Here is an 18,865-nt window from a genome sequence, read left to right on the forward strand (position 1 = left end):
TTCCCCTTTCCTCCCTTCCCCTTTCCCTTTCCCCTTTCCCTTTCCCTTTCCCTTTCCCTTTCCCTTTCCCTTTCCCTTTCCCTTTCCCTTTCCCTCCCTTCCCCTTCCCCTTTCCTCCCTTCCCCTTTCCCTTCCCCTTTCCCCTTTCCCTTTCCCTTTCCCTTTCCCTTTCCTTTCCCTTTCCCTTTCCCTTTCCCTTTCCCTTTCCCTTTCCCTCTCCCTTTCCCTTTCCCTTTCCCTTTCCCTTTCCCTTTCCCTTTCCCTTTCCCTTTCCCTTTCCCTTTCCCTTTCCCTTTCCCTTCTTTCCCTTTCCCTTTCCCTTTCCCTTTCCCTTTCCCTTTCCCTTTCCCTTTCCCTTTCCTTCCCCTCCCTGTCCCGCTTGCTCCTCTGTCCCCACTGCTCCCCTCAGGAGCTCAGGGGTCACGTTCCTCTGGCTTGACACACAGTGTCACCAGCTGCCGTCTGAGGGAGTCCCCTCCTCCCATGCAGAGTGCTCAGTCTGCACCAGGGCCAGTTTCCTTCTCCTGACTCTCAACGACAGCAGACTGTGACAAGCAAACATGCTGCTGCTGGCAGCACTTGTGGCCACAGCCGCTTGGTCTTGTAAGTCCTTCCTTACTTCCTTACCTTTCCTCACAAGCACCCAGTGTGGGGACTGAGGTAAAAGAAGGGTTAAGTGTCGTAGAACTAATAGGGAGGAATAAGCAGCTGCAGCAGTTCTGGCAGACGATGAAGTTGTGTGAAGCTACTCCCTAGATAAGGAGGTGCTGCTCACATGGAGGAGAGATTCCCTTTTCGGTGGGAACGTGATCTTTTAGAGTACACAGTGTAAACAAGTAAAGTAGAAATTTATTGGCCTTGGTAGAAAAGTATATAAGGAGCACGCTTGCTTAATAAAGCTGATTTCGATCCTGCATATCGGAGTCCGTGCCACTTCATCTCCGACAACCCAGGGCTCTGCTAACAGGCATCTTCCTAAAGCCCGGATTTCCAGCTAATGGCATCATTTCTCCTCTTTTTTTTTTTTTCCCTAGGTGGATTTGCACAAGAAATTCCCATGCAGAGCCCTCTGTCCATCACCAAGTCTAAAGGAAGTATACGCCTGGAATGTCATTTCAAAGACGTCTCTGGAAATTTCGATGGCACCACCATACACTGGTATCAACAGAAGGCGAATAAAGCTCCACAGAGAATTCTCTACTTTGCAGGGAAAACAACAACAGTAGATGCAGGCTTCCAAGCGCAGAGGTACATGGTTGAAAAAGTTTCTAGCCAGAAACTGTGTATTCTTACGATAAACAATGTCATTCCAAACGACACTGCTACCTACTATTGCGCCTACTGGCATCGTCACTGTGGCAGGAACTCTGAGATCACCAAGACAAATACTGCCTCAGCGTCTCAACCACAAACAACTTGCAAGATCCCAACTCGCGTTCCCCAGTGGGGATGAGCTGCCGGGCCTCAGGTGCAGGCTCTGGAGAAGCAGGACATGCTCGGTGCTGAGCGACCCCTTGGAAGCATCAGCTGCCACAAACGAGAGATTTCCTCTGAGCAACTGCACAGTGCAAAGGGAACGGTGGAGGTGCAATACCTAACCCATCCTCTCCATTCCACCTTCTCCTCCTTTTTGCTCAAGCATGTCAGCAAACTTGATGTAATGGAAAGGGGTCATGTTTCCATGTTCTTGTTCCAGGAAATAGGTCAGCATATGGTACTGGAGCTCTTCAAAGGGTTTGGCCTGACAAAGAACACAGAAATAGAGACCTTTAGCCTTAAGGTTTCCAAAATTTTAAGCAAAGAGGAGGAGTGTTATTTCTGCTTAAAAGTTGGTAGCAGCTGGAGGAGGAAGATTTTCTGTGTATTCCTCCTGAGATCTGGAGGTGAGCAGTTTTAGTGTTGGGTTGGGTTTTTTTTGAGCTGTATCAGTTCCTTTCCCAATCTTCTTGCTGTTCAATGTTTGTGTTTCACTGGTTTTGCATCTGCATCACCCAAAAAGTTGGAGACAGAGTTACTAAAGCTAGTACCAAAGAGAAGAGCTTTCCATAGTTAAGAACAACTTTTCATACTTATGTCTCATAGAATCATAGAATGGTTTAGGCTGGAAGGGACCTTAAAGATTATTGAGTTCCAACCCCACCGCCATGGGCAGGGACACCTTCCACTAGACCAGGTTGCTCAAAGCCCCGTCCAACCTGGCCTTGAACACTTCCAGGGATGGGGCCTCCACAACTTCCCTGGGCAATTTGTTCCAGTGCCTTACCACCCTCATTGTGAAAAATTTCTTCCTAATGTCTATTCTAAATCTACCCACTTCCAGTTTGAACCCATTACCCCTCGTTCTTTCACTACATGCCCTCATAAAAAGTCCCTCTCCAGCTGTCTTGTAGGCACTTTTCAGATCCTGGAAAGCTGCTATAAGGTGTCCCCAGAGTCTTCTCCAGGCTGAAAAAACCCAAGTCTCTCAGCCTGTCTTCATAGAGAGGTGCTCCAGCCCTCTGATCATTGTCGTGGCTCTCATACACAATGCATCCCCTCCTAGCTGCAGCCTCCAGGTGCATGCTGACCCTCATGCCTGAGAAATTCATTCACAACATTTTTTCTCTACCATGAAGCCTCTCCCTAATATTTTCCTTTACAGTGGTACCCTGATACCCTCGTCATTTGGTTCATTGAAGTGTAACTGATTAAAGAATATTAGTCTGAAGGGATGAAAAAGTGACACAACAATTTCAAATGTGTATTAGGTCTCCAAATGGCTATAGTTCAGTTTCATCCTTCTCATACTTGCAAGCCCAGACCATACAGGGGAGTTAGACAAGCTGTCTGCAATATGCAGTGTTTCACTTTGTTTCTTCTAATGAGACCTCCCAGCTGCTCACTGTCATGAGCATAATCCAACAGTCCCAGTAAATGCAGGTGAGATGTTGGTGGCCTCCTTTGCTGTGTGTCTAAGGGCATGGCTGGAAAAGCACTGGCCAGTACCATTCTCTGTCTACAGCACTCTTTCCATTGCTTTGTGGTTGTGATTATGATGTTCCTGCCCAGGAGCCTTCAGAGTAGATGATTGCTTTTGTTATAGCTACTTCAATTGAAAGATCTTCATCCTCAGTTTAGTTCTTCCCTCTAGCCACAAATCGTAGTTTCTTAACATTGTTTTGCAGTCGGTATGCCACACAAGGTCCCAGAAGCACTCAAATTCAGTTTCTTTTACATGGCAAACTAAGCACAGAGGATGCTTGATCAACCGTAGCGGTGACTCCTCTGATGTTATCTTTGTGTGTTTTTTAAGAAACCCATGCACAAAGGAAAAGCCTCCTTCTCCCACCGGCTAGTGTATGAAAAGCTGCTGGTGAGCTGCTGTTGCAGAGCCTGGAGTGATTCCAGGAGACGGGCAGACAATCTCCAAGCACCGGGGGCAGAAAATGCAATGTGCAGCACACAGATGCCTTTGTGATGCTCGTGGTGCTGGCCCTCCCTCCTTTCCCTCTGCTGAAATGTAGTAACACAACTAAAAATGAATTCCATGCTAGTAGTACTTGATGTCACTTAATTGCAGGTGAGAAGGGGTACAGCCCTTTGGAAAAGAGCAGGATCATCCCCTGAAGGTATGTTTTTTTTAACATGCACAACCCTGTGCACCTATTTGCATGTCTAAAATTGAAGAGAAACCTTTACCTAATTCTTAGGCGTTTAAGAGGTGGAGTTATCTAACAAATTTGCAACACTTGAGGAAAGTGATTTTCTCCAAAGGGCATTAGGTATCAGCTGAACAACCAGGTGCATGTCTGGCCCCAGCAGCCAAGGGCCAGGCCTTCACTCACTGTCCTGGGGCTGATTGGGAAAAAAAAATGGGATTTTCTTCAGCATGGGCACAGCAAGAACACATGATGGCTTATTGCAAAGTCAAAACATGGTGTGGAGCACCTGGATCAAATACTTTGGCACAGGAACCAAGCTAATTGTCTCTAGTAAGTACCATTGTTATTTATCTGATTTTCACAGAGTCCTGAAGGTTCTCAGATAATTAGAATGAAAGACTGTAGGAAAATTAATTTCTGCCTGATAAATAATGTTTTGTCTGTGAGGTGTGCATGGTGCCCTAGTTGGGTGGGTTGATGGGCAATAAATACATCGACCTTGTGAACAGAGAGATCGCTTCGAGAACAATTACTGAATACTTATTAAGGATGAGGGAATGGAAAAATGAGGAGAGGTAAAAATTTAAATATTGGGATGGATTCATTCCTGTTCTGGGAAAGTAGAGTGAACTGCCTGAAAGTTTACTCTTAGAACAGCAAGTGAGAAATGCAAAAACTTTTTTATTGATAGAGGTGGTTCAGTCTAAGTTGATTGGGAAGGAAAATTGCCTGGAATGTAATACATTTCTAGTTCCTGGCCTTACTGAAAGTAACTGGTTTACTTTTGCATTTTTATTATTCTTAATTGTGGTGAAGCTATGCAATCAGTAGGATGAATGGTGCTTTCGGTATAAAGCATATAGCAAAGGCTGCATTATGCTGCAGTATGCTGCTCAGAAAATACATGGTATTATCAAGGTGATTATAATTAAGTCAAATCGTAAAAAGCAGAGGAGTGTTACAGAGAAATTTAAAATGTTATACATGTCTCTCGCCAAACACGTTCCCTGCTGCTATTTTCAATTAAGCTGTGCCTCTATAGAGGCAGCTGCTTTTGCCAAAAAGACGACAGCATAACCCTACCAAAGACATGAACTTGGTTATGGGCATCAGTAAGTTTTGTTTAGAATATGGAGTTTGCATTTAAAATATGGGCTTCAAAATATGAGCTTGATGAAACTTTAGTTAAGGTACTTTCACACAATAAATAATTCACAAGATAGGAGACTTAGGAAAAAAAAATTGTTTACCTGTATATTTAAATCAACAATTTCCTTTGGGAATCATAATGTAATTGCGTTGCTTCTTAAAACAGCAAAAAGACGTTACTTCCGAGAAAACCTAGCAGACCAGAGGCAACAGATCTTTCTTAGAGAAATCCCAGAGCTAAAAGGATTAGAACAGAGTTAAAACACAAGCACGGCACTGCTTTCTTCTCAGAAAATGCTGGGTTTAAAAACCTGAACTTTTTAGTATTTCTAAAAATGGCACTGTAGTCAATGTTGAAAATTCAGCTATGGCACTGAGCCAGATTTATCACCAGCCTCTAAATCAGAGAGACTTTTTCTGTAGCCTACGCAAGAAAAGGGCAGTGCAGGAGATATTGCTAAGCATTATCAGACTGTGGGAGGATGCTGATGTCAAAATATTTGGAAGTGGAACTAAGCTTATTATTTCAAGTAAGTACAAAATGTAGAACTTAACTACTTTTGAAACGCTTTTCTATACAGTTAGACACTGGCTGTGTGAAGCACTCTGCTATTTCAGCTCCCGCTGAATGCTTTGCAAGTTTTTCCTCTTAAACAGCATTTCCGTACGCAGAACACAATGTAATTGTTTTGTATTTATGTATGAAATGGGGGAAACACAACAGCTATTGCAGCACAGATGTATAATGAACCCCATTATTATTTTCTTTTTCAAGATAAATTTAAATATGGTAAAGACAGCAGTCAGAGAACTGAAAGATGTTTTTGTCTTTAAATATGCATATTCAACCTTTGCGATATTTCTAACTCCTTCTGAAAGAAAAGTGTCAAACCTTTGGGTTACTCAAATTCTTTGAAAAGCAAAACAGTTTCCTTTAGGACTATGTCTGACTATACCAAATGACAGGAGTTATCTGAGATATGCCCAGAACTATCTGAAGATAGGCATAGTTGAAAGGCTGCTCTCTCTTCCTACCTTTTGCAGAAACCACTTATTATCAGTTATTACTATTATTAAGGAAGAATGCCAATGCAAGATGTTTTGACATACTGACCAGAATTACTTTGCTTCAAGTAAACTTCACGTGCTTTGATACTTGCCTATGATTTGGCTCAGCTAAGCATCTGAGATGAAAACCTTTTGCCTAATTTTGACCATCTGAAATTGGTGTATCTGGTTAGTGGGAGGTTAGATTCCAATCTATGCAGGGTTTTGCTTCATGTTACTAACGACAAAAATATTGGTCAGGGGTCTTGCGTGGCTCAGATCTCAGCATAACCTTCACCAACTTTATGGGGGTGTACAAGAAGCCAATTACTTAGCCAATATCTGATCAAATAGATCCTCTGCTGGTGCTGCTTCTCTCCAGGAAGCAGAGATGGTGCCAAGATTCTCAATCTGCACCATCTGTCTAAACTTCGCAAAGACTAAAATTAGCTGAGGTAAATCCTGTCCATTTAACAACATACCTGCTCTCAAAAACTTCCACACCTTTTTTTTCTTTTTTTTAAGTTTAGTTGAGGCTACTGCTCCTTTTGTACTTTCTACGGTCTAAAAATTGATTATACAGCAAATCTGATTTTCTTTAAAGAACACTATTTACCCATATAAAGATAACAGAACTGCACTGTTATTGCAAAGACCTCATTCACTGTGATCGGTTATTACAACAAGGTGTTTGGCTCCGGTACAAAGCTCATTGTGTCAGGTAAGTTTCATGCTATTTTCCATACGAGAAGCTGTAGGAGCTTGGGGTGGTCATATAGATGAATGTTATAGTGTCCCAGAGGGCATTCAGTTTGCTTAGAGCATCAGTTGGGACCATCCTTGCGCAGCGTTCCCCTCCCCAGCTTGCCATTCCTACAGTGAGCCCTGTTGTATTCGTAAGACAGTGGCTTAGGATCACAAACGTTTCTGAAAGGGAGCTATTTTGAGCCACTTGTGATCAATACTCCTCCTTGGAAATGTGGTGGAAAATGGCCTGTAGTAGTTTCCAGAGCCCCCGTTCTTTCCTCCAGCTGTACTGAAGGAATAAGCAGGGAATTGAGCAGCTGTGAATTAAAAGTAAAAAAAAAAAAAAAAAAACAAAAAAAAACCAAAAAAACCTCTTCCCAATACAGAAAAAAGAGGAATATGCAATGGCCATTGCCAAAATCCTTCTTTAATTAGGCTAGTAAAAGTGAAATAACTTGTCTGTAATTATTGTTGTCATGTACACAGCACTTTGGCAGTAGAAATAAATTAGTACCTCCAAATGCTCTTGTTATTGCTTAATAACGTGCATATGAAGAAGTGATCAGTTTTTTTGCCTTTCCTGAAGAGACATTTATTTTAATGGGAAGTGGAGGACAAAAATCTGCACTTTCCCACTAAAAGTGTTTTAAATGCCATAATACTGGAGTAACACAAGGCAGAGGAACTATTGCTACCAAATGTTTTAAGCCTGGTTAAATACATAAACTTATATTAGCATCTCAAGCAAAGATTGTTTTTAATGATTTATGTCAGAAAAACGGAGTAAATCATAACTATAATTCAATAGAAGTATCCATGTCAGGATAAGCGTGTTGTTTTTAGTGAAAATTCTTACCTTGTTAATCAGGTAGTTGCCGTGTTTTTGGTATCTACAGTTTAAATTAAATTATTTTCAGGCATCGCTCTAATTCTGGAGGATTTTGTCTTTATGTGGCCAAGGCTTCTGATCAATTAATAGAGTAAAAGGGCTGTAGTTACCTCATGCTTAAGATCAGGCATTTCATAACAGCTTGTGTTTTCAGAGGTGACTATCCAATATTAGCTCAGTAATTAGCTCACAGAAAGAAACAGAAAAAATCAGGACTTGGGATAAGTGACCTTAATTCAGTTGAGTCATCGGGGTTTGAGCTTGAGCAGAATCTTTTCCCAGATCTATAACGAAAGAGTCAAATATATAAAGACCCAAATTCCCATCAACCTGTAATGAATTTGATTTTGTTCTTGTTGGTCTCTTTTAATTAGTTCTGACCAAAAGAAAGTTGCTCAAGACATACAATAACACAGGTAACAGAAGGGCTGCGATTTAAGAGACTCGTTCGGCATTTGCATTTGGTGGAATAGATGAGCTTTTAGAAGCTTACAGCAGAATGGGAATATTAATCTAACATAACCTGGCAATACAGGATTCTTCTGTAAGTATCTTCCCAGGGAATTTAGGCACTCTCAAGGTCGCAACAGGGAAGCCGAGACTGAAACAAAGACTGAACTGGCTTCTCCAAATCCAGTTTTTTTCCTTCAGCACAGAAGCAGAGTGGCTGGCTCAGCCAGCGTGGGGCTGGTTTCCCTCTGCCATCTCTTCTGCTACAGCTGCAGCTGGGTCTCCCTGGCAACTCACAAGCATATTGCTAACTTATTTTGAAGTGATAAAAAGAACAAGCTAGTAACATTTCTAGGAAATAGTTTCGTAGCAGAAATTATGGCAGCCACACTTGATTTCTTTAAATGCAATCTCCTAAATATTACTGAAGTATCTACCTTATTTTCATCAAATGCATTGAAGTTCAGAGTTCAAAAAGCTACAATTATTTTTTGTTATTATACATTATAAAATATACGTCACCCAAAGATAGATACCTAAATTTACTTATACGTTACCTGAAATTGGATTAAACTGACTTTCCGCCCTTTTAAATCAAAATGGTGAAGATCAATGTATGCATTAGTTTCCATTAGTATTTTTTTAAACAGGGAAAAACATGAAGGCCTGAATAAAAAACCCAGTAGACTTGAAAGCCCAAACGAGCATTAGGGCAGAAGGATGGAGCTGCAAGACATAAATAAGGGAAGATGTGGCTGCTTAAAAGAAATCTGCAGAGTGACAGCCTCTCACCGTGATTAATATTAATAGGAACATTTGCTAACGGCTTTAAAATATCAAGGATTTCATGGGCACGAAGATGAATTCAGTATCCGAAGGCAACGTTCACAAACAGGTTTCAGTGGGAACATTCCCCTGTTCACAGTGGTCTCTGTTATCCTAAAGCCATGGCTCAAAAAGATCCGCTTGAATGGGTGATAGCATGCAGCACTAGGTTCTTATTGTGGGGTATATATTCATACATGGATGTACACGCACTTATATATAAATGCATTATTTCCCATTTTGTCCAAGTGATAATTTTTGCTGTTCCCCATGCTTTCCATACAAACCTCAGGGGGTGCTGAAGGAGTCTCAGTCTAGAAAATTGCAAATCTCAGGTGCACAGATCTGCTTAAATATTTCCGTGATTTTGAATGCTCACTGCTAAATTAGGGCTCCATCCTCCCTTTTGTCAGTATTCCAAATCCTTAGCTTGCGTGTACATGCAAGCTTATTTATTTAAACCTGAAAGACTAACATAAGTGAAATCTGTTGTATGAACATACATAGGGTCATACATACACCGTTTTGTAAGGAAAGTTTTAATTCCAGAAATCGGAGTGCCAAAAGAAACAGGTGCATTTCTAATAAGAAAATGAGGCTAGGCTTGGACACAAAATGAGGTTTTAGTAACATTGAGACTAGGTGGGTTTTTGCAAAGCATTGGTATACAGTGATTATTACAAAGTCTTCGGAACTGGCACAAAGCTTATTGTTTCTGGTAAGTTTTTTTTAGTATCTAAGAAAATATGCTTTATTCTGACAATCCAAAATCTAGAGGAAAGGGAATGTGATATGCTATTTTAAAATTATAACTGATTAAAACACAGATTTAAAAGTATAATACAGAAAAGCAATGTGGACTTTGCAGTGGCAGAATTCATTTCTTTAGCACCCAAATGCTTGTATAAGAGAGGTCAGGGTAAGCTATAGGACCTCACATAAACCATAAATTGCTGAAATAGAACTTCTTTTGGATACTTGGGGCTACATCAGGTCATTCCCTTGTGCAAAGCTTACTGCCGAGAGCAGCAGGGTGAGGGTAACTCAGAAACGCAGCTGAAGATCGCTCCTTGGTCTCAGAGCAGGGGGAATAGAGGTGCCACACAAGAAAAAAATTGTGAGTGTCAACAGATCCCCCAAACCATGGCTAAAGATTTGCATCTCTCTGTCTGGTCAAGGGGAAGGTCTTTCCCCATGGATTAGTCCCAACAATTCCAGCCAAGATGAACTGAGCTCTCTTGGATGCACCGCAGCAGCGGTTAGCTGCAGGCAGACAACAAATAATTAGAAGATTAAAATGTGGGGGGAAATCCTGGACCTTTGGAACTATTGCCGTTGGTTTCAGCGTCGGCAGGATTGCATGGGAGGTGGACATGGTCTTCCCTGGGGGAGAAGCCAGAAGGCTGCGGGGGAAGGACATGCACGGGAGTGATGGAAGTTGATGCTTCTCTACAGCATACATAGACGCACGTGCGATGTGTCCTTTTGGTATTGACTACTTGCAATAGTACTGTGTGGGCAAGTACGGCAGGATTTGAGGATGAACAGTCCCAATCCCGCATCCATTTCAGATTACGGTAACCTTAACGTACAGAGGATCGGGCCCAAAATAAGTAAATGCCCTTCCACTAGGCTTGAGAGGAGTCGTGGCCGTTCAGGACTGCCTTTCATTAATTCAGTTAAACAGTGGTCTAGCATGTGTGTATTTTTAAATCATGTGGTCAAAACCACGCAACATCTCGGAAAAAAATGAATTTTTCTAGAAAAAAAATCTAGATGAAATATGGTAGCTCAAACAATGCCCTGGACAACAGTAGTTTTGGTTTGGTTTGACATATTTTTAAACAAGTGATGGCAAAGATTAGCTTGCAACTGAATTTAAAGTACGTATCACTAAAGGCCCTTTGGGAATAGCAGCATTAGTTGAGATTGAATTCAAATTTTCTGTGTTCATGTAGCCAAATGAATAGACTTTTGTTGTTCATATGATGGTTGTTAAATCTGGTCCTTGTCCAGCCAAATCATCCCAAGCAGTTTCTGTAAGGGAATGTACCAGTGGGGGGGGGTTTGAGAAGATATTTGGTTCTGGCACAAAACTCATCGTCTCCAGTAAGTGTTTTCAAAGACTTATTTTTTTAAGTTTTGTGATGGAAAAGCTTTGGAGTAAATGTTGACAGCTCTTTAAGGTATCCGGGGAGGCTCACAGTAGGTCAGGACTATACTACGTTACTATCAATGATAATACCTGAAGCCGCTGGTAAGCAGGACAAGAATGCTGTTTATGAGCTGAGTGTGCTGAGTGCTCTCAGGTCCCATTGGCTTGATGGGGGAACTGAGGAGCTTTGAGTATCACACAAAATTACTCCATTTTGTGGGATCATCCAAGTAACGAGAACTTAAATTTCAGCCTATGAACACATTGACCTTATTTAGAAATCTTATTTATAGATACAGAAACTGTAGAGGAGTTTCATTAGGAAAATCTTGGACAGTTAATATATAAGACCATTTTGAACCCAAATTCATTAATAGCTCATTGATTACAAGCCCAAGTCCAGAATTTTATTTGCACAATGTTTTGCAGGCTCACTGCCTTATTATAAGAGAGAAAAGACAGCTTTTAGCTTAAGAAACATCTGCACGTGTTTACATATTATTTTAAAAAGATATGTGTACCTCTTAAAACCTATCTTTTCTAAGGCTGTTTAACAAAAGTAAACAGCAACATTTTTGAAAGGCTAGTGAAAACAGAAAAGACAGTGGAGTGGAAGTTCATTACTTTAAAATTCTTCAGAAAGGATCAGATCATTTGCCCAGAAAAGCCAGCATAAACCTTCTCGTTGACTTCAATGACTTTACAGATCAGCCCGAAAATACATCAAAATTTACAGCCAATTTTAGAAGGTTTCATCCTTTTTTCCATAAGCATACCTACAGTTTATGGGTATTTTATGTTATTTTCCACACACAAACATAAGATATACGCGTATATACGCAAAACTTAATTTATTCAGTTCTCCACTGTCATCCATTTATCTATGTGTGTACACAAGACTCTCCCATGCATGCACACAGTTGCAGTTATTCAAGCCATATGTTTCCTCAGTATTGTGATATGATTAAGGTGTTTCATTTACGCTAAGCACCTAGAGTGTTTTTATGGTAAATGTAGGGACAATCGCAATTTCAGAGGTGGAAATTATTCCGTCTTAATAGAGGTCTCTAAAATGGGCAGGATGAACTAGCAGCTATAAGCATCTCTCTCTGCCTATTTAGATTTGATAATCCAAGAGAATAACATCAAACTAGACTATTAAATTTTAGCCTACTGAAATTGGGCAGGGTAACTTACTAACCTTCAAAAATATAAAAGAAACATCTAAAATAGTCATGAGGCTTTGCAGAGTGTAATACCACTGGGACAGGAGCTACATCATGGTCTTCTGAACATATACAACTCTGGAACAAATAAATAATTTTAGAAATTACTTTAATCTTGCATCTCTGGGAGGACTGATGCATAAAGAAGCAAAAATTAACCCCTAAAGTAATGTTAGAGAACCAAAAAATTGTTAGCAATTTTATTTCTGGTACGACAGAACTCAGTCCGCAACTTAATTTCAATGACAAATATCCAAAATGAGGAAATTCATAGCATAAGGGTCATCTTTTTGAAGGCAAACAGCCTTATGCTTTGGTCATCTTCGCTTTTAAACACCGAGTATGAAATACTTCAAAGAATTGCTAGGTTGTTTTAGGGGGGATGCAATGTAGAAGATTGCTCTAGAATAGCCAGATTGTTCAAGAAAGGTGGAAGCTTTTTCACAAAAATACATGTTAATATTTATGTGTTTTCTCACAATGCATGAAAACTGCACCACTCAGCCAGACCACACTTTAACCTCTGTGCATCTTAAAATCTGCTCAAATTTGGTGGCGGAGATTTACACAGGAATCTAAAGAGAAAGAGTGGCATAAGGAGACAAACACCTAAAATCTCTCTGCTGCCTTAAGAAAAATAGTCTAAAGCAGTACCTTTTATATAACAAAAGTAAGTTTTGAAAACTCCATCTAGTCTTCATTTGCAGTTAAGCATAGACAAAAACGATTGCCCATGAGCACAGCCTATGCACGCATTGCAGAATTTCATGTTTAACTAAAACAGACTCCTAAATTTACTATCATCAACTTTTCTAATACCAAAACATCTTCTCTGTGTGGACAAGATCTGGATGATTTGGACTCCTCCTAATAACATAAGGTTTAATCCAGAGAGGCAAATCAAATTGTAAAAAATTAATTAGACATAGCAGGTGTTCATTAATTAGCAGTGGGTGACATAAAACTGCAAAGATTAGAAAGGTAGGTGGCCTACCTTTAACATTGTGTAGAAAAAATTTTCATGTAGTTGTTTTTGCATGAGCATTATGAAGCATTATTAAATTCCTCTTATCAAATGAATGAACAAAGCTCTTTCAGGAACTATTACTATTATTTAATAATCATCAAATGCACTTTCTGAGAGCAGTACTGTCTGGAAGGCTGTGGGATATAGGCCTTCACATAGTCGCCTGAAGTTTTCTAACTCAGTTTAAAGGGAGATTATTAATATCTTCAACAATATTTCAGTTTCTTAAGGTTTCTCAAAACTGATTTTTCAAACATTTTTTAATAGGTTTCTAAGGCTGTCAATAACCAGACTTAAATTTATTTTTCTAATAAAATACTCAAGAAATATTTTGTGAGATACTTTTTAATCTACTCTAGTATTAAAGTAGACCTAGTCTACTCTAGTCTTTCTCTATCAGATGTGCTGCTTGACAAGAAGCGTGAATGAAGCAGTCTAGATGCCAGTGTTCAACAAAACAATTTAGGACTTAAATAATGTTTCTCCATGCACACGGCACAGTATCAAAGCTTAGATCAAACATGCTCTGGACTCAGGAAGACTCTACATTGTCTAAACAAAATCATAGAATCATAGAATCAATAATATTTGAATTGTCTTGCCTTTGGATTTTGAGCTTGATTTTCTATACGATACTCATAAAAGCCTCTATTCGTTTTAGTTCTCTGTAAAATAACACATTTAAAAATAAGGTTAAAAGTCATATTTTCTATTTCCAATTATTCTAAATAGTATTGTAATTGGTTTTGACTGAAAATTAAAACTTGCCATTTGGGTCCACTGAAATAATATTTAATATAAAGTGTGCTTGAATGCCAGACTCGTCCAGCTCACCAAAACCTTATTTTTACTTCAAGGATGGAAATTCATCCACCCTGTTACCTAGAATTCCTTTCATACATGAGACATTTCTAGTCCCATCCTAAGTATTTAATAACAAATTAGAGAGCTAAAACTTTTGTTTATAAGACATTTAGGTTGTTGCTCTTCAGATTTTGTATTTTGTGGCTGTGTATTTATTTGCTGTATAGTACTGATCTTCCAACTGCTTATTTTGTTAATTTTTTTCCTCCAATAACCAATCCAGACAAAGCACAGTCTCGACCGGCAAACTTTGAAATCCTGCAGAAGGAACATAAAAATCAGATAACGTATGTTTGCCTCATTGAGAAATTCTACCCAGAAGTTATTCGGGTGACATGGACCGACGGAGAAAATAAGGAGGTAACAGACAACGTAGTAAAAGGAGACACCTGGAAGCCCGCAACAGAGGATAAATACTCAATCAGCAGCTGGTTAACTGTACCAGCAGAGAACAAAGACAAGAACTATTACTGCAGTTACGAGCATGAAAGTGGAAGGGGTTCACTGACGAAAGAAGGTATATACTACACGTTAATTCTAGGTATTATTATAGATATCACTTCTTCTTTGCAATAAAATTATAGAAATAATGCTTTCTATTACTGTTCCTGAAAGCATCTGTGCTCCTTGGCACAACAATTACTAAAATACATATCCAGAGAAACTACCAACGTTTTCCCAGGAAAAGCAACTCAGCCTGTGCTACGCTGCCCAAGTGAATGTCACTTTGTTATAGGAAAAGAGCAGTTCTTGACCCTCATCAGCTGTAAAGTGACACAGCTCCAAAAGGTCTGCACTGAGCAGAGTCAGCTACTTTCCAGTCAACAGAAGTTTCCGAGAACAGTATTATCTCTCTGTTACCCACAGCTTACAGGTGTAAGTCCCTCTGACACCCCCTGACATTAGTCACAGCTATAAAAAAACCTAAGGATTTAAAAATGAGGTTGCTGGGGATGTAGAACAAAGTTTAAATATATTACTTACTCAATAGTCCAGCAATAGTGAGATAATAACCACGTATCTCTCATTTACTTGTGGAAAGATTGATTATGCAAAGCAAAATCTGAAAGACAATGACATTTTAAGGAAAAAAGTTAACCTATAATCAACGCAAATTGTTTAAAGCATATCTTTAAGAAAAGCTGCATATATTGTTCAGATTAATCTTTTGTCAGTATTTACATCTGTTCAACTTACTATAAATTAATGTAACTCCAATGAGTGAGAGCACAGCCATAAATAACCATTACATTTCAACCTTCAAAATATATTCTGACAAAAATACTCTTTAAGTTTATTTAGATGGAGGATGGATTTAGGGACGCAATGCGGATGTCCTTAAGCCCATGTATCAATGCATACAAACACCATAACCAAGAACAAACACAAATTTGCTGATTCAAGCACAAAAAGGTTTTATTTTAGAGAACAACCATCACCAAAATAGCAAATTCCCAATAGTGGAGCCTTAGGACATACTCTCCTCAAGAACATTCTTTAGCGTTGAGCAACCATAAAGTAGCAGACTAACTGACGTCCCTTCCAATGTAAATTATTCTGCATTTCTAATAACAGTAAGTTGTGAAGGCAAACAGACTCCAGCTACTTCAGTGACAAGATCAGGTAGTCAAATTGGTTGCAGTTCCAAATAAAAGACACTCAGCTAAGGAACAGCCTAATGGACGCATTCCTGAGAGGGCAAAGGCAAGCCTCCCGCTTACGGCAACAAATACCCAGTCACTCCTCTGTGAGCATTTTCCCCTTGCAACTTCTCCCTGCACATGAATCCTACTTGTGAACAGCTGCTCTGCAGACAATTCTTAAACATCTTTATTTTGTCGTTTAATACTAACTTCCCATTTCACTGTTGCTGCGCTGCCTCTTTTTTCCCTATTTCTAAATTCACGTTTGTTAAAATTAAAGAAAAGCTGAATTGGGGCATATATACTCTCTTTCCATTAGATTCTTCAAAGCCTGTTGCTCAAGAAGAGGACTGCAGCACATCTCGAAACAGTACGGTTTTTAATAGAGGTAATTAAAATGTATTAAAATGTGGGAAAGCGATGCACATCATGCAAGAGTTAGATATTGCTACATATGCTCAGAACATCACGAAATTGATCTTTCTAAATAGCATACAGGAAATCTTTTAACTCTGGGGTCTGTAATTTAAAAATACTTGAGTGCTACTCTGAATTAACTTTGGTTGTGGATCGTAGGAAAAAGCTGTCCTAGCTTTATCAGGATGCTACAGATGCCGTTCAGATTATGCTACTAGATTATTAGCCTGTATTAAGTGCCACTTTTTTTAATACCTGAAGTAGTTAAATGCCCAACACTTCAGCTGACGCTCCATCAGCCTAGCAATTGCCCAACCACTTCAGACAAAATAAATTTCTTTTAGCTTGAATTTGGGTGGGGGGAGGGGATTTAGGAAGAATCGATAGCACTTATGTTCAAAAAATCCAACACAAAAGGATTCAAGCAAACACGGTGCTACCAGTAATCAGTGCTGGAAGCACTGGAATTATGTTCTTGCCTTTGCACTGAATAATAACCCAGTGGCATTGAGAGGCAGTCTAGTGCTGAGAAACCCGCTCGGTCTAGAACTTATTAGCAGTGCAAACCCACTCAAAGGACACTCAGATGTTGTGTGTGTTTATACACTGTCCACTGGAATCAATCTAATTGCAGTAGTAAACAGACTACACAGTCCCAGTTCTACCCATCTTTTTGGAGGTTGTGCAATATTGACATTAAACAAGACTTCTCTGTCTTATGTTTGTTGCAGATCACTTATACCACAGAACAGCATATTTAGTGTACATCGTCCTTCTTCTGAAGAGCTCCATGTACTATCTCATTGTACTTTTCTTCATCTACCGAATGTGGGCTCCGACCAAGCACCGAGGAAAGAAAGCATAAATGCTGGTTTAGGAAAGGCTTACAAAATCATCTTCAGTTTGCTTTTTTATATACTCCCCTGCTCTTAGTGGTAGATGTAACAACAACAACAACAAAAATATCTGGCATGAGTGCATAGGGCTTGTTTTGCTTTACTGCTGGTGTTTTTATAGCAGGCTGCTTTTCCTAATTTTTCTGAGTATTGAACTCAGGTGGGCAACAGGAGTAAGGTTAGATGCCTTGGATTTTAATCCAAAGTCCATATTGCAAAATGAGGAAGGTACCCATGTTAAAAGGAGTTATGCATGCAGAAGTTCAGAGATGTAGCAGGGCTTTTGACATATAAAGCACAGATGCGTTTTGTCATTGCGCTTAAGGCTTAATTGGGAACATTCCTGTGCTGTAAATTCACAGGTATTTGCTCATTTTTACTTTCAATGATTTTTTTGCAACTCTCACTTATCCACCAAATCAGGACTTAAATACTTTGAAGTGATGTGTGCTTTAAGAGTCAATTATACACAGTTTTAAAAAGTGAACATAGCATTTTTGAATTAAGAAGCTAGACGAGCATAAAAGCAATTCTCACTGTATCTGTAATGATGTAGAGGGCAATAAAAGCTTTCCTCCAGGTGCGTTTGTGAGGCCTGTGTTTGTTTTCCAGCGTTTGCACAGCATGTACCAAGATGGCTAGAAAACCTGATTCATTTCTGTGTTCGTATAAATTCCTCAAGAAATCAAAGATCCTTAAGACCATCAGTTTTCTGCTTTTCAAAAGAAAGACTTTTACACAAAACAGTGAAAGCTAGCTCATTACATCTTTTCTGTTGAAGAGCTAAGCCAAGCCAGGGAGAAATGCAGTGGTGTTACAACTGGACTGCCTTCTAAGGGCTCACGCCATCACAAGGGAAGGAGGACCTAAGTCAGGCTCAGTTCTAACAGCCATGGCTATTTTATTAATAGCATATCTTATAAGCTATTTTACAATCTCCATATTGAAGCTCTTGCAACTAATTACTGCCTTCAACATCACGTTCCTCTTCAATGAGAAGAAAGATGTGATGTTTAGCCTTTAGTCAAACTCTCTTTGAGAAACAGCTGATATCCCACGCTATTATTTGTTAAGCCTCGGTTCTAATCAAAGTGAAATAAAATAGCTACAAAGGTATTTTTGGAATGCAGTTACTGTAGATTTCAGTAGCATCATTGATATTACTGTCCTGGTCTCCTCTACCTTTATCCCTGCTAGAGACACATTTGATTGCATTAATGAACCAAGACCTCTTTCACTAAAACGATCCCCAAATCCACTTCTTGTGCCTCATACACAAAACTGAAAGATGCTGTCCATGCAGTGCAGAAAAACAGAGAGAAAACATAGCTTTTTAAGCTTTTTGCACAAAACCCGCTGCCTACATGCAACCCCAAACCACGCTGAGCATAGCTACCACCCCTCACAGTTTCTGGGGCTTCTCAAGTACCCAGTTGCAGGTTTTATATCCGCAACACCGCACATGTCCCTGAAGTTTATGTAGACATGTACTGTTCATACTAAGTTTTTAATTTTTACTTATTTAGCTCGAATAAGAGGATAAGTTAAGGCTGCTGGGGCATTTGTTTGCAGGAAGGTTTGGTTATTTAGGGGAAAACCCCTGTAAACTGAACCAGTCACAACTGGTTCAGAGGAGGTGGGCTGCGATGAGAACGGGTGATAAGCTGAGGACAGTTAGACCACAGCCGTCCTGCCTTTTACCACAGTATACTTCTAAACCATTTCCTTCTAATGGAAATACAAAGTGATAAAAACCACATGCCTAAGTTACATGTAAATAACACGGTGAAACTCGCCGTTTGCTACGCATGTTGGTCTAACTGCATGCTTGGGATATGTACGTGTAGGGGCTATTGCTATCACAAAAATATGGGTGCTGCAGGATGCCT

At 39.7% G+C, this 18,865-nt stretch overlaps 1 protein-coding gene across 1 annotated transcript; it reads left to right on the forward strand.

Annotated features, from left to right (window-relative positions):
- Positions 1-560: 560 nt before the first annotated feature.
- TARP (TCR gamma alternate reading frame protein) lies at positions 561-16,945 on the forward strand (the record flags this gene model as incomplete). The annotated part of the gene is made up of 6 exons (XM_082499172.1): positions 561-603; positions 1,035-1,347; positions 9,420-9,466; positions 14,244-14,537; positions 15,983-16,051; positions 16,812-16,945. 6 exons carry the CDS (start codon positions 561-563, stop codon positions 16,943-16,945), a joined length of 900 nt encoding a protein of 299 aa, XP_082355298.1.
- Between the last annotated feature and the right edge of the window lie 1,920 nt (positions 16,946-18,865).

Source organism: Vanellus vanellus (assembly GCF_965231255.1).
Source record: "Vanellus vanellus genome assembly, chromosome: 2".
NCBI classification, from domain to species: Eukaryota; Metazoa; Chordata; class Aves; order Charadriiformes; family Charadriidae; genus Vanellus; species Vanellus vanellus.